Source organism: Scyliorhinus canicula, chromosome 18 (assembly GCF_902713615.1).
Source record: "Scyliorhinus canicula chromosome 18, sScyCan1.1, whole genome shotgun sequence".
Classification (NCBI taxonomy): Eukaryota; Metazoa; Chordata; class Chondrichthyes; order Carcharhiniformes; family Scyliorhinidae; genus Scyliorhinus; species Scyliorhinus canicula.
The window spans coordinates 36,832,537-36,855,317 of NC_052163.1; the positions used below are offsets into that span (position 1 = coordinate 36,832,537).

At 44.5% G+C, this 22,781-nt stretch overlaps 1 protein-coding gene across 5 annotated transcripts in view; it reads right to left on the minus strand.

Annotated features, from left to right (window-relative positions):
• LOC119953086 (septin-9-like) overlaps nucleotides 1-22,781 on the minus strand; it is a 322,986-nt gene that overhangs the window by 62,989 nt on the left and 237,216 nt on the right. For 4 of the 5 annotated variants that reach the window (XM_038776914.1, XM_038776916.1, XM_038776915.1 and 1 more), the window contains one exon: nucleotides 5,245-5,433. In XM_038776914.1, the coding sequence (XP_038632842.1) occupies nucleotides 5,245-5,433 (189 nt within the window). Of the gene's footprint in view, nucleotides 1-5,244; nucleotides 5,434-19,969; nucleotides 19,989-22,781 lie in introns of those variants that run through there. The other variant, XM_038776918.1, reaches the window with a different exon arrangement.

The following is a 22,781-nucleotide window of genomic DNA, read 5'->3' on the forward strand; positions in this document are numbered from 1 at the left end:
AAGTTCAAAGCACCAAATGATACAATCTCCCCTCCCCCCTGCTCCTCTCTGACTCTTATTTGGCATAAGCAAGACCGGGCAGTGCTGGAAATTAAAATCATTATTATGGCAAGTAAAGAGAAAAACAAATGCCATTTCTTTTTGTAAATGGTTCATTCCAAAATAACCATAAATTACTTCAGACATCAAACAAAATAATTAAACAATGTCCTGTGTAGAATAGAAGACACTGTGCAGCTGTGCATTGCAGATACACATATATTAATCCCATTTTTATTATTACCATTATTAAAAACAGCACAAGACTGTATTAAATTAAACCTCTGTGGCCCAAGGTATTGAACCTGAAAGGAAACATTGCCCAGCAGGCAATGGGATTGACTTCTTGCTCAGTTCCACATTTCTGAGCACTGAATACAATATTCGTCAGGTCACCATAAAAGGCAAAGCACCGAATGCAAATATAAATAAGTTGGCTGATGAAGATTATATGAATCATTCTACCCGGACCAAGTGAACTTTGTTTAGATGCAGTATTTTGATTTCAAGCATTAATTATGTTTGGAGCTATCATCGTCCAACACAAAACTCTTGGATCTCTTCCAAAGATCATTTCTCGAACAGTAATTGCTTTTACCCTTCAAGAAACCGAAATATTAACTCTTTGTGAGCACTATAATACATTCACATTGCAATGCACAATTAAAATATAACAGATAGCATCCATTAAAAATGAAAAGCAAAGGCACTTTCGATTGTGAAAGACGCACTGGTGGTGATCGTCTTCAAGGATGTGTGTTCACTTCTCAGAAGCTGCATGATAGGGAGACGCTAATTATCAGTATATTTCTGGATGCCTTTTAAAAACAGTTGTCTGACCATTTGTTACCCCCATGCAAATACTGCAAATCCCTTCAGCTTTCTTCCTTCTTCACAAGGTAAGCCAATTACATGGCATTGGCATCGGACCCAAGCAGCACAACAAGGGATCATGTAATTGTGAATAACTAGCATGCCTTCTACTTTCCTGTTGTGCTGCCCAATTTAACTGGAACATTCCAGGCCACCAGTAAGTAATCTCTTTCTTCAACAGGCACCTTATAAATGCCTTAGGTTTCTGAGCAATGCAAATTGGGCACATCATATTATTTTAAGGGTAATTGCCACTTTGGAGTGGCTAATGCCTCTCGTGTTATAAGTGACTCAGCCAAGAAGCTGGTGGAGTGTAGGGAGTCGGAGGAAGACTCCAGCTGTATTTATTTATTTCCAGAAGACTTTTGACCAAGTCAGTCATATGGCCCTCATTTTGAAGCTGGAAGCAAAGGAAGCAGGAAGACAATGTTGGATTGTATGCAGAAAGTGCCCTCCAGTTCCACGATCCATGGGATATGGAGAAGCGATTAACTTGAAACATAAAATTATTGTAGACTCACAGCATCAACATGGCAGTCAAAAAAGAGCTGAAAACCAAAAAATAACTGGCTTGAAATGACCAACATTCTTCATGGATACTTCGAAGCAACCTACGATAATAAAAGCAAATTACTGCAGATGCTGGAATCTGAAACAAAAACAGAAAATACTGGGCAATCTCAGCAGGTCTGACAGCATCTGTGGAGAGAGAAGGGAGCTAACGTTTCGAGCCTGGTGACTCTTTGTCAAAGCTTTGATAAAGCAACCGACCCTCTCTCAAACAGAAAATCCCAAGGAAAATCAATAACTTTGGTACACGGTGAAAGTTCGCAAGTGATTAATTTGGCTTTTGTCGTGCATCTGTCATGAGTCAGTTGACAGCACTCTCGCCCCTGGCACAGTAGGTTTCTGGGTTCAAGTCCCATTCCAGGGCTTGTATGCAAAATTCAAGGATGGCTCACCATTGCATTCAAGGGAAGGCTTCACTGTCACAGGGGTCTTCTTTTGGATGCAACATTAAACTGAAGCCCCACCTGGGGTTAATACAAAATAAATCCTACATGACACTATTTTGTAGAAGAGCAGGGATGTTGCCTCTGGTGCCCTGGACAATATTTGTTTCTCAAACATTGCAGAAAACATATCTGGTTATTACCACATTACGGTTTATGGGAGTTTTGTGTGTAAATTGGCTGCTGCATTTTGTATATTACAAGTGACTTCACTTCAAAATGACTTAATGGCTTTGAGATATCCAGTGGTCATGTAAAGTTCTATATAAATGCAAGACTATCTTTTTTTTTATCCTTTTCCAAAAACTAACAAATCTCCTGGGACAAATAATACATATCCAATAGTTCCGAATGAGTGTAGGGGAGAGATTTGTGATGCACTGACAAATATCTTGAAGTTCATTGGATACTGGAATATTAAGATACCAGAAGATTAAAAGCAAGTTAATATGATGTCTATATTCAAAAAATAACAGAGGCCGGCATCTGCAGATGCCTTGGGCACACTTCAATTCAATGTGAAATAATGGAATTGATTATCAGGTGTACATGTGAAGATTTTCTGTTCAATGATGACCTAATGAACAGCAGTCACCAAGGACTCAGCAGTTTCGCTTATTGGCTGTGGGCTGCTAAATATGTTTTTGCCTCACTCGGCAAATTCTATGGCTGGGGAAGGGTGGGGAGAAGGCAGGCGGGCATATTGAGATATTAAATGTTTAGTCATGATTCTCCACCCATCATTGTGTGGGACTCGCTTGGCTTGGTCTTATCCAATTTTATATTCTTGCATATCCAAAAGAATATTGAACTGCAGCCAAAATAGAGCAACATAAACCAGAAAATGATAATCAAACTTTGTAGTCTTCTAGTCTAACTGGAGTCATGCAGTTCAATTCTCTGACAAACAAGCATCGAAGGCAGTACCATCAACAGGCACTAGGCTAATCCCCACCATCTGGAATATGAGTCATGAGTAAAGATTGCACCAACTGGGAGTTTTTAACCATGGAAAGGCAATGATCTTATAGATGTATACAAAATTGTTATTGATATGGAAAAGTTTACCCAGAATATTACTTTAAATTCAACTGTGGGCAAAGAACAAGGAGCACAAGACCAAACTTGGCAAGTGTATTTTTGACAAATTAGTTTCTTCACATAAGTGGAGTGTTTGAAAAGTGGAATAAATTTCCAGACTGATTACTGGAGGAAAATGTCCCAAAATCCTTTCAGAAACAACTGGGTGCTACAACTGAGACACTTGGAGATCTTTGGATGGATTAACAAAATGACCCATTAACAGCTGCCCTTCATCAATCATTATCTTATGGGAATATCAATTAAGAGTAATTTTGAGGGGCAGCACGGTAGCCTCACGGCACCGAGGTCCCAGGATCGGTCCCGGTTCTGGGTTACTGCCCGTGTGGAGTTTGCACATTCTCCTCGTGTTTGCGTGGATTTCGCCCCCACAACCCAAAGATGTACAGGCTAGGTGGATTGGGCACGATAAATTGCCCCTTAATTGGAAAAAATTAATTGGGTACTCTAAAAAAAATTTTTTTAAACAGAGTAATTTTGAGAGAGCACTGGTATTCTTTTGATAGATGGAGTGTGGATAGATGTGGGTGGAGAACATTTGATAGACGTGTGTGGAGAACAGCTAGAGTGAAGATGTGATCAGATCAGAGTGTAGCGTATTATTATAATTGTTAATTTAATCTAAACTTACTAATTTGTTTTATTAGTTTAGCATTGAAGTGAAACAACTCATTAGTTTATCATATATTACTCTATAAACATTTTGTCATCATCTGGAAGATTTGACTATTTCTCATCAGAATTCAATACAACTCGGCAAGACAAAAGAGTAATATTTTTATTACAATTTAGTAATATAACAGGCATCTCTGGGCTGAGCGAGCATTTATTGCCCATCCCTAATTGCCCTTAACTGAGTAACTTACAGGATGGCACGTGGCCCAGTGGTTAGCACTTGGACTGCGGCGCTGAGGACCAGGGTTCGAATCCCGGCTCTGGGTCACTGTCCGTGTAGAGTTTGCACATTCTCCCAGTGTTTGTGAGAGTTTCGCCAACACAACCCAAAGATGTGCAGGCTATGTGGATTGGCCACGATAAATTGCCCCTTAATTGGACAAAATGAATTGCGTACTCTAAATGTTTTTTTTTAAAAGAGTAATTTTGAGAGAGCACTGGCATTCTTTTGATAGATGGTATTGTATGGTTGATGGATTTACTGGAGGTCTGTTGTTTTCTACTCACTTGTCTTGAACAAAGAAATAATCAACCAATTATAATAGTGGGCATCCTAATACATAGCCTAATTTATTAGCAAGAGGAGACCTTGAATATACTTATTGGAAAATGCAGGGAGATCCTATTCTAGCCAATAATTCACATTTGCATGGGGGTACCTTCAGTAATTGTTCACTAGACTGCACATATTGTTTAACAGACTGCACCAAATATAAAGGGGATACAGGTGACACTGTGGTTTGTTGGCGAAATGATTACCGAACACAATAAACTTGAGGGTTGAAGTAGTCAAAACTTGCTTCCTGGTTCTTATTATAGAGTTATTATCAGAACTTAACATCCAGCCTCAATATAGATTTTCAAGGGCATGCTGAGAACGACACTAATGTCAATGAGGACCAACGTAGGTTCAACCTGTGGTAGCTTCATGGCTTGCACCTTCTACATTTGCAACAGAAAGTCTTCTTTCACCCAGATATGGCTTCCAGATGAAGATTTGCAATAAAGAGGAGCAACAGTTGATAGAAAGAAAAGCTCTTGCTTAAGCTCTTCGAATGTTTGGGTAACCTGCTTGCTCCCAAGATCACTGTGCTGATTGCGGTGTTTGATTTCAATAAAACAAGTTTCAAATCTGTTGTTCATCAAAAACGAATGGCACAAACTGACTTGTGTGCATGAGGCACCCTCAATTGTGACGCGAGAGCAAGGTCGGTAATTAAAAGGCTTTAATCTACAGAGAACTGAACAGCATCCGAGAGAAGTGTGCTCACCACATGGAGCCTTATCCTATATACCGTTTCCTGGGGGCGTAGCCAGAGGCGGAGTCCCCCAGGGTTCCAAGCATCTTAAAGGGGCAAGGTATTAAAGGTCAGGTACCGTTTAAAGCAGTTATTAATACTGTTCATCACAGTGCATACTACAAAGGGACGCTGACATTTAAGTATTCTGCATTGTATATGCTAAACATGAAGGTGCGCTAACATTTGTTTGCGTGCTAAATTCAAAATCATCAGACCATCGGATTAGTTCTTTGATAACTTACCTACAACCATTATGTTGAACTCAAAACCTTGTTTCATAGCTTTCCTCCGCATCTGTTCCAGGATGGAATCAATACCCACATATCCAAAGTGCTCAGATTCTGGCTTCTCATTTTGAATGGGCTGTTTTTGGCTTGCATCTCGATAAGGTTCAGACATATTGCTGGCTTTGATTGAGCTACTTTCTGCACCTACCAGTATGGGAAAGAGAGAAAAAAAACAACAGATTAAGTTATTGCTGCAATAATCACGGCACTGCTACAAATTTAAAAAAGAACTAATCAGTGAGAGATGAGCGGAGTAGTGACACAGCAGGTAAGGTCTGTGCAAAAATGGGTCTCAGCACTTGGAGACAGACATCCAAGGGACGTTGGTACGTATATGCATGCACACGCACCTCAAAAGGTTCTTTTGGAGCTTTTTTTGTATTTAATGGGCCCAGGAATGGGAAAAATCAAACTAAGCAGTCTAATGGTTGACAATAGCTAAGAAAGAGATGAGCTGGCACAGAACCAGTATCAAACTGATCCATTTTAAAAACTCCAAAATCAACCACGAAGACAGAGAGGGGTGAAGGTGAATATATGTGGTGGGATTTTCCAGGTGTTCCCTCTGATGGCAACACCTCCACACTGTGGAAATCCCCACCTATCAACATTTCACATGCACATGCTTAAACCAACCTTGAGGAAACGGGACTCAAAAACGTGCAATTTGATTCCAGTCAAGGTTTAAAGGCCTCATCGGGCCCGACTTGGTATTGGGACCAGGCCTTTGAATCTGGTGAGAGGTCTTGCGTGGAATTTTCGATGCTCGAAACATCTGGTGAGATTTAACGGAGTCTTGCAAGACATCGCGATCTGGATCTCGCCCTCACTGGGTGTGATCCAGATCAGCATATTTAAATGAGCCCTTTAACTCATTTAAATATGCACTTGCACGTTTCTTCTGGTGCCCAAGACCTAATGGCCGCGCCTGGGAAACTCGTCAGGGCACCGTTTAGTGCTGGTTTCCGCAAACATGGAGCAGTCGTAATGGCACATGAGGGAGGGGCGGGATCTCCAAGGCTATTAGAGACCCTCGGGTGTTTGGGGACTGGGCAGGGTGGCACCTTGGCACTCCCTCTGGCACCTGGGCACTGCCAAGGTGCCTGGGTGACACTGACACGTGCTTAGGTGCCACTGCCAGAGATCAGACCCTGATGGCATCCTGATCTACGAGGAGTGCGCCATCAGCGGAGAGAAACTACCAGAGGCCCAAAAACACAGGTTAATCGCGGGATGTTTCCCAGTGCTGCAGCCGCCAGAAACACCCTGCTACATGCACCCAAGGAAATAGAAATAAATATTGCAAAATTGCAAACTGTAAAAGAATAAATTATTTCCTATGATAGTGTGTGTACAGCGAGCCAACATTTCATACGTTTTACCAGCAGTTTCCCTCACAATTCCCCCAAATGTGTTATCAGAATTCCTCTAGCTACAAGTATCAATTTACATTAAATTTATTATTTGCCAACAGCTTGCATTTTAATGTGATTCCCAGTTTTGGGACAACACTGTTCGCAAAGCTTGTTTGTGCAATCATAAGTAATGTTTCCTAACGCATCAGTGAGACTGAGATCCCGTAAAGACTACTGACTCAATCAACGAGCTGTGTGACACCCGAACTGTAGATGCCGGGAGAAGCCTCCCCACAGGCTTCCCGACAGCCTGTACGCCTTGTGAGATCTACCCGGACCTTGGGATGAAGCCTCGCACGCCCAAGTAGGTTTGAAACCCGCTTAGGCATGCTGACCTGGGATCTATTGGATTCCCAGCAGCTACCATACTCCCACGGGAGACCACAGCTCCATACCATTCATTACTGGTCCACACAAACATGGAACAGGTTGAAGAGCACCTGGAAGTCCTCAGGGCCATGGGAGGTCCTTGGGTGATCAAGGACAGGGAAGAGCAGCCCCCTGGCCCTCGCCCTTGATTGTGGGCATCCTGGCAATGCCATGCTGGCATCATGGCACTGCAGAGGTGCCAGCTGGTTTTGCAAAGCTGGCAGGAGCACTGCCAGGGTGGCAGTGCCATAGTGGCACAGCCAAAGATCAGAGCCGGAGGGGGGCCATGCCCATGAAAGGAGGATGGAGGAGGTGTAAAGGATTGGGGGGGGGGGGGGTCGCAGAGTGGTATGAAAGTGCCTCCAGCATGTTGGGGGTTGAAGGGTGGGGGTCCTGAAATGGGGGTTCCAAAAAGGGGAGTCCTCCGTGAACTCATAGTGGGGTGTCAGCACTTGGAGGAATGTGGGATAATGCCTATATAGGTGGGTGGGTGATACTGCCCATGGGTGGGAGGAGGGGTTGGGGGCCCACAAGCCCACTTAAAGATCGGGGCACCCTTTCAAAATGGTGGCCCAATCTTGGAGGAGCCGGTCCAGCCAGCGTGTTCAGCTCCCCAGTGATGAAAATAATTCCAAGTGTGGACTTGACCAGGGAGAAACTCCCCAGGGCCCAAAAAAGTGACTAAGTGTGATTAGATAGCAGTGGGGAACTCACCAACAGAGCCGGGGTAAAACTCCCAGCAAATCCCGACACAAATGACACTTGGAAATGTTTCCATCAGATCACGCCCTAAAAGTCATTTATTTTGCAATCTCAATCACCAATAAAATGGTACCTGGACACCATAGTTCATTTTAGTTACAATGTTAGGATGCAAAGTCAAGGTGATTTTCCAGGTTTTACAGTGCAAACATTAAACAATTACCACTTGAGCGAGGGATCTCAGAAAAGGTTGCAGGTTTACCATTACTCCATATTCCTCCTCTCCCCACGCTGCCCATCAAAGAGAAAAAGTCAAAATCAGGTTGCTTAACACCTGAGCACTTTCCAGATGGAAGTTTCACAAAATCAAAGTATTTATAAAAGCTTCTGTTTGCCAACGGCTTGAAATGACAAGAGGGCACAATTATCTAACATTACTCCAGCACTTATAAAACAAGCCACGGAAAAAGATACAAGTTGTGCTTCGTTGGCTTCATAATAAGCGGCATACCGGGGAACCAGACCTTCACACGTGACGTCTGTACAATCTTGCAGTTAACACGATAGTGGAAATATTTTGATCAGAACAGTAAATCACACCCCGCATCCAGGTCTGAATTTTGCAGTCAGTGGTGACTTATTGGCACAAACCGTTCATTTCATTTACTCTGGCTTGAGACTTTCTATGGGATTTTTTATTGGAAGGTATTGTGATTAGAAAGCTGTTTGGCATTGTTCCTTCTACAGGGATCTGGGACCTGCTCAAATAGGCCAAGCAACTTAGTCAATTAGATTTAAGAATCTTGACAGAAGAACGTGAAGTCTGAACCAGTCAGAATAGGTAACCAATGCAAGGTGGCGCAGCGGCCAACACTGCTGCCTAAAGCGTCAAGGACCCGGGTTCAATTCCAACCTCGGGTGACTGCTTGTGTGAAGTTTGCACGTTCTCCCAGTGTCTGCGTGGGTTTCCTCCGGATGTTCCGGTTTCCTCCCACAGTCTAAAGATGTGCAGGTTAGGTGGCTTGGCCATGATAAATTGTTCCTTAGTCCAACAGTTAGCTGGGGTTATAGGATAGAGCGGGGGAATGGACATAGGTAGGGTGCTCGTTCAGAGGGTCGGTGATTACTCGCTGGGCCGAATGGCTTCCTTCTGCACTGTAGGGATTCTATGAAATTATATGCAGAAAGAAAAATGGGTTGACAGCGATAAAAGAGACAAAGACCAGGGTCGGAGAATCGCCCGGGGCGGGTGTCAATTCCGCCCCTGCCGTGTCCCGAATTCTCCGCCCCCCCCGAAATTCGTCGATTCTCCGGCCCGCGATGGGCCGAAGTCCCACCGCTGACAGGCCTCTCCCGCCGGCATGGATTAAACTACCTACCTGACCAGTGGGATTGGCAGCACGGGCGGGCTCCGGGGTCCTGGGGTGCGGTGGGCAGGGGGCGCGGGGTGATCTGACCCCTGAGGTTGCCCCATGGTGGCATGGCCCGCGATCAGGGCCCACAGATCGACGGGTGGGCCTGTGCCGTGGGTGCACTCTTTTTCTTCCACCTTCACCATGGTCTTCACCATGGCGGAGGCGGAAGAGACCCCCTCCCCTGCGCATGCGCCGGTATGACGTCAGCAGCCGCTGACGCTCCGTCGCATGCACGGACTACGAAGGCCGGCGAAGTCCTTTCGGCCCCAGCTGGAGTGGCGCCAAAGGCTGTTCATGCCAGCCGGCGGAGTGGGAACCACTCCGGCGCCGGCCTAGCCCCTCAATGTGAGGGCTAGGCCCCTAAAGGTGCAGAGACTTCCGTACCTTTGGGGCAGCCCGATGCCGGAGTGGTTCACGCCACTCCAACACGCCGGGACCCCTCGCCCCGCCGGGTCGGGGAGAATCCCGGCCCAGGAATTTAATTTTTTTAAGTTTACAACAAAAGGAGGGGCAGGCAATATTGATGAAATGGAGTTCCTATTTGCGTTCCACCAAGGTGTGGCACAACCTAGAGAAAATATTCTATAAATGCTAATATCACCATGTTACTAAATAATCCTTTTTTTGCTCTCCTTGGTGGAGTTGGGCAGTGCTGTGAGAAGTAACTTTGGTTAATTGTTCCAGTGCAACCTATAAAGAGTACAAACCCGGCCATCATATGCCAGTTCAAACAGCGCACACTAAGTCGAGCAGAGGAGCATCAATCAAGTAAATGGCTCTTTTCTAAATGATACTGAGCTCCTCAAATGTTGCTGCAGCTGCAATTAGTCAGATGAGTAGTGACCATTCCATCACGATTTGGCTACATGAGCCTTACAGATGGTTTGGAGGGTATGAGTGGTCAAGAGGTAAATTATTGATTTCCATAGCCAGTCTCTGCCCTGCCTCATACACATGATGTGGAAATAGCTGGTCTGGTTTTGCTTCTGGTCAGTCGAGACCTTCCATTTTGTTGATGGTAGGGGATGTTAAAGATTGGTGCCACAGAAGGCCAGGGGAAGGTGACTGGATCTTCTCCTGAGGGGATGGTTATTATCAGGCATTCTGATGACATGATTGTTACCTGTCACTTGTCAGCCCAAGTTAGGGTATCATCCAGTTTCTGCTGCAGGATGGCATGGGCAGCTTCATTATTGGAGTCGTGAATCGAGTTAAACACTGTTAAATTGACAATAAAACAGCTGACCCTTCGATAGAATGAGGTGTTTGATGGAACAGATAAAGGTGCCTGGGCTGATCGCACTGCACCCAGGATCATTCTTTCAATTGTGTCCTGGATTATAATGATAGGTCTCAACAACTACAAACATCTTCCTATGCATCAAGTATCAAACATGAATATTTATTTATTGGGCTGGTTGCGTTTTATAGACTAAACAACAGCATTTTGATAACTTAAAACAGTAGCTTTGAAGATGGCTTAACAGTTGCATAACTGTACCCTACAAATTGCCAAACCGTTAAAATGGAGTCGAGTGGACTCTGGCTGTGCAGAAGAACCCATCAGAGACAATCACCTTAGAGGAATTTGAATGGTCCACCCCTAACCCACTCACATAACATCCAGACAGCAACTGTATATTCAGTGCCATGTGGAACAACTCAATAGACTTTGGACATTGATCCCTGGCTAGGAAGGGAACTCTTCAAGCCATAATCTAATCATGTCTAAACCATGGACCTGGAAGCAACCTGATATGACCATCTTTAAATAGAGAAATACAGCACAGAACAGGCCCTTCGGCCCACGATGTTGCGCCGAACTTTTGTCCTAGGTTAATCATAGAATTTTGGACAATTTGTCATGGCCAATCCACCCAACCTGCACATCTTTGGACTGTGGGAGGAAACCGGAGTACCCGAAGGAAACCCACGCAGTCACGGGGAGGATGTGCAGACTCCACACAGACAGTGACCCAAGTCGAAATCGAACTTGGGACCCTGGAGCTGTGAAGCAATTGTGCTATCCACAATGCTACCGTGCTGCCCTTAAGAAGTTAACCTACACTCCCTTATTCTACCCTAATCCAAGTACCTATCCAGTAGCCGTTTGAAGGTCCATAAATTTTCCGACTCAACTACTACCACAGGCAGTGCATTCCATGCCCCCACTACTCTCTGGGTAAAAAACCTACCTCTGACATCCCCTCTATATCTTCCACCATTTATCTTAAATTTATGTCCCCTTGTAATGGTGTGTTCCACCCGGGGAAAAAGTCTCTGACTATCTACTCTATCTATTCCCCTGATCATCTTATAAACCTCTATCAAGTCGCCCCTCATCCTTCTCCGTTCCAATGAGAAAAGGCCCAGCACCCTCAATCTTTCCTCGTATGACCTACTCTCCATTCCAGGCAACATCCTGGTAAATCTCCTCTGCACCTTTTCCAAAGCTTCCACATCCTTCCTAAAATGAGGTGACCAGAACTGCACACAGTACTCCAAATGTGGCCTGACCAAGGTTTTGTACAGCTGCATCATCACCTCACGGCTCTTAAATTCAATCCCTCTGCTAATGAACGCTAGCACACCATAGGCCTTCTTCACAGCTCTATCCACTTGAGTGGCAACTTTCAAAGAACAATGAACATAGACCCCAAGATCTCTCTGCTCCTCCACATTGCCAAGAACCCTACCATTAACCCTGTATTCCGCATTCAGATTTGTCCTTCCAAAATGGACAACCTCACACTTGTCAGGGTTAAACTCCATCTGCCACTTCTCAGCCCAGCTCTGCATTCTATCTATGTCTCTTTGAAGCCGACAACAGCCCTCCTCACTATCCACAACTCCACCAATCTTCGTATCATCTGCAAATTTACTGACCCACCCTTCAACTCCCTCATCCAAGTCGTTAATGAAAATCACAAACAGCAGAGGACCCAGATTAGTTGGTGAAAGGTGATCGTCTGATGTGTCAACCAACCCCCTTTGATGCTCACAAAACGGTTTCTCTCCAGGTCAGTCAGAACAGAAGATGCAGAAGAAGGTGGACTGTAAGTGGACACTCTCTCACTTGCCATCCATCCTGGAAGCTTGAGCCCTACCTGTTGTTTTGCTGGCTACATGCTGTGAGCAGCACCTGAAAACTAACCCAGCAGCTGCTGACTCCAGGAGATCAAACAGAAATTGCCCATCAACATCTATAAATTGCCCCGTTGCAGAATTCGGAGAGACCACTGACCCAAGGCATCAAATGCACTGGACCCATGTGCAACTAGAGTTTTTGCTTTGGACTTTTAAACTGCTTAACCTATTCTCTACTCTAACTTACTTGGACGTGCACACGTGAACTCTGGAATCCATGTGTGTGAGTGTTGGCCATTTTTATTTCGACTGGATGTTAAGTAGAATAAATAGTCTCCTTTTTATAAAAAAAATTAGGAGAGCCATTCTGTCCCTTCTCACCTGACAAAAACGGATAGGATTCCAGCTATTGAAACGTTTTTCCTGGAGACCCTCATTGGTCTCAGCGTTGCCCAGGCTCATACAAAATGGAGGAGGCCTTCATGGGTATGGGATTCATATCCAATCATAGGTGGAACAAGGCTGATCAAGAGATATGCAGGTCCCTCCATCATGGAGGATGTTTTTTCTCCTCCTCATTGATCTCAATATTTTATGCTTATAGTTGAATTTTCAAACCTTCAAGTTCAGTGTTCTGATTTAACAAGCCTACTCTTAATGCAATCCCTTCACTCTCCTCCCATATCAGCAGGGAACGCTAACCATAATTCTAAATTATTACTAATGAGTAGGAACAGCACAGACGACTGTTAGCCTTCAAGAATATAAAACAGTCAGTACACTGGAAGTTTGCTTTGCACAATCCTGCTGACACATTCATGAAAAAGGCAAAGCATTTGAAGTATGTCTCAAGTAGTGTGAAGTGGGATGGAACAAGTGACTCCTTTGCAAACAGTTCTATTACATTTCCAAGGAGGTGATGGGAAACGACCTGTCATGGATTACGCTTCAGTCAGATTAATTTAACTACAGGGTGAACCCCAAAACAATATTTTAACTGTTAGCTTTGAGCAGATGTTGAAACAAAAACTACAAGAAGTTTTGAATAACTTGCAACTAGCCTGCAGTCATTGACACATTGTGGGTAATAACTGAACAAAACACAGTGTCAGGAATTGTTGCAAATTCATTTCTCTCGATTACAGAATGAGAGAATCCACACGTCAAGGCTGCCAGCAAACAGTACTATTATCCTTTAATATGACGTACTTTTTGCAGTCCCCTGCATGTTTCAGGAATAGGGTCCACAATGTACACAGATACATTTGTTAGGAAAATTATCAAGCAGACACGTTCACACTTACCAAACCCTGGTCGCTAGGCTCTTCAACTTTGGCATAAAATAAAAGCCACACCTACTTGTTCCAAATCATGTGCACAGTTCCAAAGAATGAACAAAGGGGCATTAATACCGGAGTAATCATTACCCACTTTACAATGCAAGTCATCAATCAAGAGAGTATGCGTTTTGAGACTGCAGTTAAGAGAAAAAATTCAGACAGCGTTCCGAATGTGCAAGTTCAGTATTTAACAGCAATTTTAGAGATTCTGCATCTCGAGTGGTGCTTTAGGAGAACAATTTGGTTTAAGTGAAGCTCGAGGAATTCCTAATATTCCAAACAAACTATTTTAAACACCGACTGTATTGATACATTTTATTAAATTAGTTCTGCTAAACCCCATAGTATTTTACATATATGCGAGAAATATATATATGAGCACGGGAGCAATATAGTCAGAAGCTTAAGCGTTGTGCGGTAAATAATTAATTAACAGGTTTTACGTGCGATCAGTGAAAGTCTGCAAAGTCAAGGAAGCTATGAAAATGTTACAATCCTGTTTGCCGGAAGTTTGATTCGACACCTGCATATCTTTGAGCCTTTGTTGTTACCACAAAGCCTCAATGTGCACAACCTGGAAAGAATAGCCAATCCTGTTTTGTACCTGCTGATCAGCTAGAGTCCTATACCCCAAGCACCTTTGCTGACCACTTCCACCCATCCTTTACTTGAGCAAGTGTCATGAAGTTTCCACAACACACTCCGAGGAGTCATGGCATTTCAGCACTGAATATGGCACAGTCCTCTGTCTTCTCTAAACTCTCATCTTCTGCACATGCATGCAAGTTATAAAAACAAGGATTTTTGGTGCCTATTTCCTTATACATGAATTTTGAATGATTTTCAACCATTTTGACTACATTGCTTGCATGCAGTTTTAGAGGTGGTGACTACAAAGTAAAAATGGAGTGTTCTTTGGTATGCTGAAAAAAACATAGTTTCCCTTCCAGCCACCCCACCACAGTTCAATACCAAAAGAATACAAAAATAACCGACATTTGACTTTGCGAGTGCCACGATATTAGCATCAGTAGGTGGCCAAGGTGACTATAATAGAGACCCTTCCTTTCGGCTTCTGCTTGTTGTCTCCAAATAACCATTTGGAACTTCTTTTTTTACATTTTTCTAACCAAGGGGCAATTTAGCATGGTCACTCCACCTACACTACCTTTGGGTCATGGTGGGGGGGGGGGGGGGGGAAGACGCATGCAGGCACGGGGAGAATGTGCAAACTCCAAGCGGACAGTGACCTGGCGCCAGGATCGAACCCGGGTCCTTGACGCCATGAAGCAGCAGTGCTAACCACTGCTCCACCGTGCCACCCGGGACTTCTTTCGAGGGAAACAGGCGGTGTGAACCTGCATTCTGCTGAACATGTATGTCAGAGCACGAGTGGGGGCTCTCTGAATATTTGAATGATTATGAAATAAAATTCACAGATCTTCAGCTCACACGACTGAGCCGCAGTGGAGACAGTGAATGCGGAGGATGGAAACCACTTGCATAGTTTCCAGCCCGCTGAACCATGGAGCTGAAATCTCATGACGAACATGGACCAACAACTGTTGCTAAAATAAGCTTGTATCACACATGGAAAAAAAATAACGCAAGTGTTTTTTTTTGCCAATTAAGTGCGATGATGACTTTCTGCTGTAAAGCAGTTTTAACTGCAGCATCTGTTTGTCTGCCAAATTATTTTCAGACAATTTGACCAGTTCCAAGAGACAGTTTTCAGAAATGGACACAATGGATCACTTAAATTATTTGAATATAATTGTGAAAAGCTGCCAGTCTTGCAGTTCCAGCCATTGTTTAATGGAGGGGATTTCACACTAAAGGTACTTAATACAATCCTTTCTTTTAACACCTAATGCCAAGTTAGGATCTAGCCTATGCCAAATGGTGTAATGGCCTTATTGTATATATTGTGTAGCCCTATTATGTATTCTCATGTACTTTCTTGAATTCTGTTCAATTCCCTTTCTTCCAATGTACTGAATGATCTGTTGAGCTGCTTGCAGAAAAATACTTTTCACTGTACCTCGGTACACGTGACAATAAACAAATCCAATCCAATCCAATCCAATCCAATTTCTTGGGGACATGATTATGCAGTACTTTGGAAGACTAGTTGCATTTCTGGAATCCAGTTTTCATAGAATCATTGAATCATAGAATCACTGCAGTGCAGGAGTCCATTTGGCCCATCAAGTCTGCACTGACCCTCTGAAAGAGCATCCTACCCAGGCACACGCCCCCGCCATATCCCCACAACCCAGTAACACTAAGAGACAATTTAGCATGGCCAATGCACCTAACCTGCACATTTTTGGAATGTGGGAGGAAACCGGAGCACACGGAGGAAACCCACATAGACACGTGAAGAACGTGCAAACTCCACACAGACAGTCACCCGAGGCTGGAATTGAACCCAGGTCCTTGGTACTTCCAGGCAGTAGTGCTAACCACTGTGCCACCTTTGAAATCAGCTCAGAGAAATCAGGTGAAATCTTGCTTTTCAAATCAATGAATTTGTACTAGTCTCAGCAAGGCGCATACAGTAATTGGTGACATGACCGTCTGAATGAAGCAGAAAATTGCATTAATAGCCCCCTTAAGTTTTCATTTAGGTTGCCACTGGACACAAGTCTGCATCAGAAGCTAAAGGTACACGTGCCCCCACTATACCAGTGCAAAAACACCTGAAATGAGATTAAACAAATTCTACCTAGTTCAACTATGAGGCATAAGTGCATGTGCAAAACACTGTCGCATGTACTAATATTCAAATGATTTGACAGAGATTATGAGCAAAATCCTTTGTACTTAGTCCCTACCAATAGATTGGGCCCACTTTTGGGTCAGAAGCCTGAATGAACAAAGATTAATACAGCACAGGAAAGTGAAGTGCAGGGGCAGTATTGAGATGAGCTCACCCTCAGATGGGAGGAAGAGGACAGCCTTTCCAACCAAGTAGACGTGGATAGAAGTGGAAGAGGGGCATTAGCAACAGGGAGTGTGGTCCCTCTAACCCAGGGATAAGGAAGTAGGAGGATGCAGGCCATCAGAGAGCATTGACAGGTTGAGAAGCGACATACTTGCAGTGCCAAGTCCCACGCTCCGACTTTCCCAGCGTTCTACTGCACAGCACGTCACAAGACAAGACACCATGTATCTCCACTCATTCCTATCTTAATCTCCAGGCGTCGCCTATTCCCACCCAATCAGCCATCAGTCACACTCATTCCCAGACTATATCCCTCTTGGCCCCCATGCCTCACCATCACCAAATGTTACTCTTCCCTCCACTCCACAAGCCATTTTGAACACTCTTTGCTGTCCTACAGTGACTGGCAATGTATGGTGATGGTGAGGCATGGGTGCAAGAGGGATATAGGCTGGGAATGAGTGTGAGTGATGGCTGATTGGATGGGAATAGGCGATGCCTGGAGATTGAGCTAGGAATGAGTGGAGATACACGGTGTCTTATCTTGTGACGTGCTGTGCAGTAGAATGCTGGGAAAGTCGGAGCGTGGGACTTGGCACTACAGGTATGGAGTGCAATGCATGGCCCCTGTTCCACTGGGAAGGAGGTTCCACACTGCCTTCAATCCCAACCTGCAGAAACCTGGAAGAGGCTGGGATCCTGACCAGACTTCAATTTCAGGGGGTTATGTGCCACTAAAATCCAACTCCTCTTGCCTGGGGAAAGCTCCTCTCAAGAAGGATAGATGCTACGGAAAATAGATATGTCACCTGTTGTATCACAGAATGCTCTTATAGGTCTGGCATTAAATAATTTTGCTGGAACAATGCAGTATCCTGTATCTAACCAGCCAGAAACTTCAACTCAGACTATTTGATAATTTGTCCAAGAAGTCCACTTGCAGAACCAATATATCCCTTTTCAGCGTTGAGTAATTTCAAAAAGGGTAAAATAAATTGAGCAGATTGACCATATGGAATTTGTTTGCTTTAGCTCGGCCGTGTAATATTTGGTTGCACCAGCTCCCATTTTTAAATCTCTTCCTGTCTAAGGAACAAACTTTCAATTGTAGAGCCTGACCTCTGAGCATCCCAAAGCACATCACATCCAATGGCGCTTTGGTTCTGATGTTTTATAATGTCCCAGTTGCAATGTCGGAAACATAGCGGGCGATGTGTGGACAGAGATATTTTACAAATAGCAAAGAATGAACAGAATTTATTTTCTGGCAAAAGGCTATCAACCTAAAAACATGCAGCTGGATTCTTCGGCCGTGCCCGCCGCAAGATTGCCATGGACGAAAAATGTAAAGGTCCATTGACCTTGGCCGGGAATTTCCGGTTGCCGGGCGGACATGGTCGAAGAATCCCGCCCATTAATTCTGTTTTTCTCTCCACAGATGATGCCTGACCTGCTGAGTATTTCCAGGTAGTGAGTATTTCTACAGGTAAAGTGCCTCAAAACCGCCAAACACGGAACCGAGGCCCTGCCAGATTGTGACCCTTGCCAGATTTCAGGTCGAGGCAGTTCGAGCCGTGGACGATTCAAGGTCCAGCTGGGTTGTTTGGGGTTAAGGTTGCTTGAAGCGCACAAACTGACACACAAGAGGTGACATGGGTAGCTTAGTCTAAATTGTCAAATTACACATTTTATTTTACTCACTTAAAATTGAAGCATGGCATTTTCTAAAAATAACCAGTTTACCCAGACAACTCCTAGTTATTGAACAGCTGGATTTCAGACAGTACTTGCTTTCGATGTTTTGTTTTTATTTTAAATTGATGCGGGTTGATTTTGACCAGAACCTCCAAAGAACTACCCTGCACTTCACTTTAGTCTTGAGGATGTTTTACACCAATTTAATATCTATTCCGAAGGAAGGCACTTCCAGCTTTTTCATATATTTCAATCTGCACACCAGGTATCGCAACAGAAACCATTTGTATTTCAATAGCACCTTTAATATCCAAGTGCTTTGCAAAAATGCATGGGAAAGAAATGGATACTAGCCAAAGTATCGCATATTAGGAGGCATGGCCAACAATTTGGTCATAGAAGTAGGTTTTAAGGATCGAAGGAAAATAGATCTCAGGGAGAACTCTGAAGAGCACTGGCCTTGGAAGCTGAAGATCTGCTGGGTAAAGTCATGGAATGTACAGAGAATGAAGAGCTCAAGGGATTGGAGAAGATTAGAGCACTGAAGCAAACTACAGAAATAGGATAAGGAAAAGCCACAACGGTCAGGTGGCCAGTGTCAAAGTTCACCAAAACTGGACACCTTCTCAACACGTGTCAGGTGACATCACAGGATGATGTTACCATGTGACATCAGCACATAGAGGGGTGACATCACATATGAGAATTCTGCACCGTTGGAATGACAATGGAATTGGGGGTTGGGGAAAAGGTTAAAGAAAACCTGATCTTTGTGTCGGGGGCTGCTGCGGATGAGGAATGGAAAGAACAGAGGCTCTTGCCAATGCTTTATTATGATAAGCAGATAATGGGTCATAATACTAGAAGTGAAATCGTCTGGTACCAGGCAGTGGTGAGACGAGCTAAAGATTGGATTGTCTGGTATAAAACCAGAAGCCTGGCCTCCCTACACGAAAGGGAATCAGTAATAGTACTCTTTAGGAGGTGGAAATTTAAGGAAATGAACTGTATTCAAATTGAAATATAGCAGAAAATATTGCACATAAGGTAAACATACTTAGAAACGTAATCACAAAGCTTGTAAAATCATTATCAGGGTACCATGTTTTAGTACCTCTGTACGCCAGAGGCTGGTTGCATTTGTAACTTTCAGCCCTTCAACAAATTCAGTCTCAATTCCATGCATACCACCTAGGCTTTGCTCAATGTCCCAAAAATGCATCCGCTCTGGCAGTATACAATTAAACCCAAGGTTAGCTTCCAAGGCATGAGACTGAAAGGAATTCTTACAGTCAATGTTATCTTCTCCAATTTCTTTCCTAGAATCATTTTAAGTCATTCCTTTGTGAAAACTGAATAACTTCCTCCTTCCATAGTGCGCGAAGAAATAGATGGCGAGAACAGCAACCACACAGCGCTATCTTCACATGGGTGCACAATAATGAATAGCTTTAACCAGTCACGCAAACCTGAACAGCAAAAATATGTGGATCAAGTGCAAGTCCTTTCTTCTCTCTGATGTAATCCCTCTATCTGCCTACATCTAACGCTATCTTTGTATTGCACATGGCCATAACAACCTCCCTCAACTAACCAAAGCAAGAAAATCTAAATTTATTCAAATTAGCTTGCACGGAATCTTAAAATTCAGAGGAACGCTTTGATATACAGACACATGTATATTCTGCAAAAAGTAATGCCAGCACTCACTGTCCAGGCCCACACATGAAGAAATGCCACTTGCACTTGGGAGCGGCCCTGAACTGCTGTCTGCTTTCGTGGAACAGTATCCAGCAAGAGAGCACCTTCCGAGGCAGGCAACAAACAGGAGGGAAAAAAAACCGTTGTGCTTTCACACGGAACAAATAGGATTTAATCCTTGGGTTAGCAACCGCACTATGGCATAACAATTCAGCACAGTTTGCAGCAGTAATTTATTGAATTAAAGACCCTGAGCCATTGTTTGGTCAAATAGCCCATTATTTGGCAAACAAGTGAAGAGGGCTTCGGTAAATGGATGGGGGACAACTTCTGAACTTGTGAACTCAGGCAGGCCATTTTTGTTAAATGATCTATGTAATGCGGCCCTTGTTGGTTTCAAGCAATTTTCTTTGTATTCTTGGGCACACGTCCAATCGTCACTGCACTTACATTCAAGCATATGTCGACAATCAAAGTCACCCACCTCGGTTATCAAAAAGTTAAAGTGTTCACATAGTCTGTGACTGCTCCAAGCTTCATTACTGAAGAAGCTCAATTACCACTGATAGCACAGATTGCTTCAATCTATTACTCAAATGTAGAGCTGCCAAGTAATTTTGCCTGCCGTTTTAAATGAAGCAAAAGCTACTCACGTTGCATTTATCATCCTATTCCCCCACCCCCGCCACCCCGTTCCAATGGTACAGATACCAATTAAACTGTGTAAATGTATGGAACACAAAAATTACTAAACTTTGGATTTTTTGCCTTTGCTGCTGGAGCAGGTTTAACTGGAGGTATTATTCAAGTACAGGTTATGAACCAGGGGCGCGATTCTCCGCTGCCCACGGCAGGTCGGAGAATAGCGAGAGGGCGTCCCCAACATTTTTCACGCCCGCCCCACGACACGAATCGCTGATCGCCGTTTTTACGCCGAACAGTGATTCTCCCCAGGCCGATGGGCCGAGTGCCCAGGCCTTTACGACCGTTTTTACGGCAGAAAACACACCTGCTTACTGCCGTCGTAAAAACGGCCGCAACATGCCCGTTCTGGGCATCCAGGGCCCCGTGCCAAGGGGGGCATGGGCCCGCGATCGGTGCCCACCGATCGCGGGCAGTGCATCCATAACGGATGCACTCTTTCTCCCTCCACCGCCCCGCAGGATCAGTCCGCGGGGCGGTCGAGGGAGATGACGGCCCCACGTATGCGCGGGTTGGAGCCGCCCAACCCGCGCATGCGCGGCTGACGTCATCGTGCGCGTCAGCCGGCGTGACGCTTGGCGCGCGGACTTAGCGACGGTCGCTAAGTCCGCGATGCTGTGCTTCACGGGGCCCCGCTCCTTGTCCCGACCGGGGGGGGAGAATCGGGTCCTGGGAGGGGGCGTGGAGGCTGCCGTGAAACACGGCCAGTTTCACGGCAGCCTTTACAATTCGCCGCATTTGCGGAGAATCGCGCCCCAGATGCGGAGAAATCCGGCTTAGAAATTCAAAGGTGTACGTTTCGTGTGCCTGTTCACGTGGCTACATGCACAGTTGAAATGGCGCTGGAATCTTAGTGAAAATAATCAGTGTACAGCCAACATTCCCCATGCTGCTCATTGGTTGTGTAACTATTTTTGCTAATACACGGGACGAGGGTATTGCTGAACAAGTGCCAGCGTCTGTTGACCATCCCTGACTGTCATTGAACCACATTGCTGTGGCTGGGAGTCACAGACTGGGTAACAGTGGCCGATGTTAGTTTCAAGGTCTCCAACATGGAGACTAGCTTTATATTCCAGACGTCTAAATTGAACTGAAATTCCACCAGTTGCCATGGCAAGATTTGAACTCATTACTCATCCAGTGACATTATCACTGCACCATCATCTCCCCCTATTTGGAGTGGCAGAAAATCTTGCATTTCTGGCACTACTTAAAGGCAATCTTAAAAGATAGATGGACCATGACTGCAGCTATCAGGAAACCCTCTGTCAGCTATTAAATGGCTCCATGAGCTCCAGGGAGAGGTTCCAAATACTCAGTGACAGCAATAATGGCCATGGTCCAGATCATCAACAAGATAAGGGAAATCATGTCCACCCTCTGTGCAGCACCTTTAAGGCAGTGCAGAAAGCTGTCTCTAAAGGAATGTGTGCAAGGGGCTTCAAGCTGCAATGTCTCAATAACCTCATTAGACTGGGTCAAACTAAATTGTTCCTCTCACCTCAATTACTCCTCCCATCTGCACCACCTGTAGCTTAACTACTCAAAAGAAGCCACACCAAACCCTTCCATTCCTTACAATTACTGCACAACACCTCTCGACTCGCAACATGACTGGAACTCCCGCCTTCCCTCATCTTACATCATGCACACAATTTCAAACCGTCTCATCGTGACAGGCACATTCACAAACAGGTCACAAGGTTGCTTCGACAAACCCATTTCTCCACAGAGACTTCAACGGTTCAAAAAGGCAGCTCACCATCACCTCCTCAAGGGCAATTATGGATGGACAATAAATGCTGCCAGCGATACCCAAATGCCATAAAAACGTTTTGAAAAAATCATGTGGGAGGCAGCAGGCAGCGATTAGAGACCACCTTTTGGTTTGGACATTATAAACATGGGGTGAGTTATGGCTGTGATGGGGCATCTCCACAGCAACGGCGGAATTTTCTTTTTAAAAAAATGACAAAGACAATTTTTGACGAGAAAATCGGTGCAATTTCCATCGGCTCCAGCGGTGCGATCTGGATCGCAATCGTCTGGCACTCTAAAATAAACTTTCGTCACGTGAAAGACTCCACATCGGAGGTGCAAAGCATCTGATTCGCTC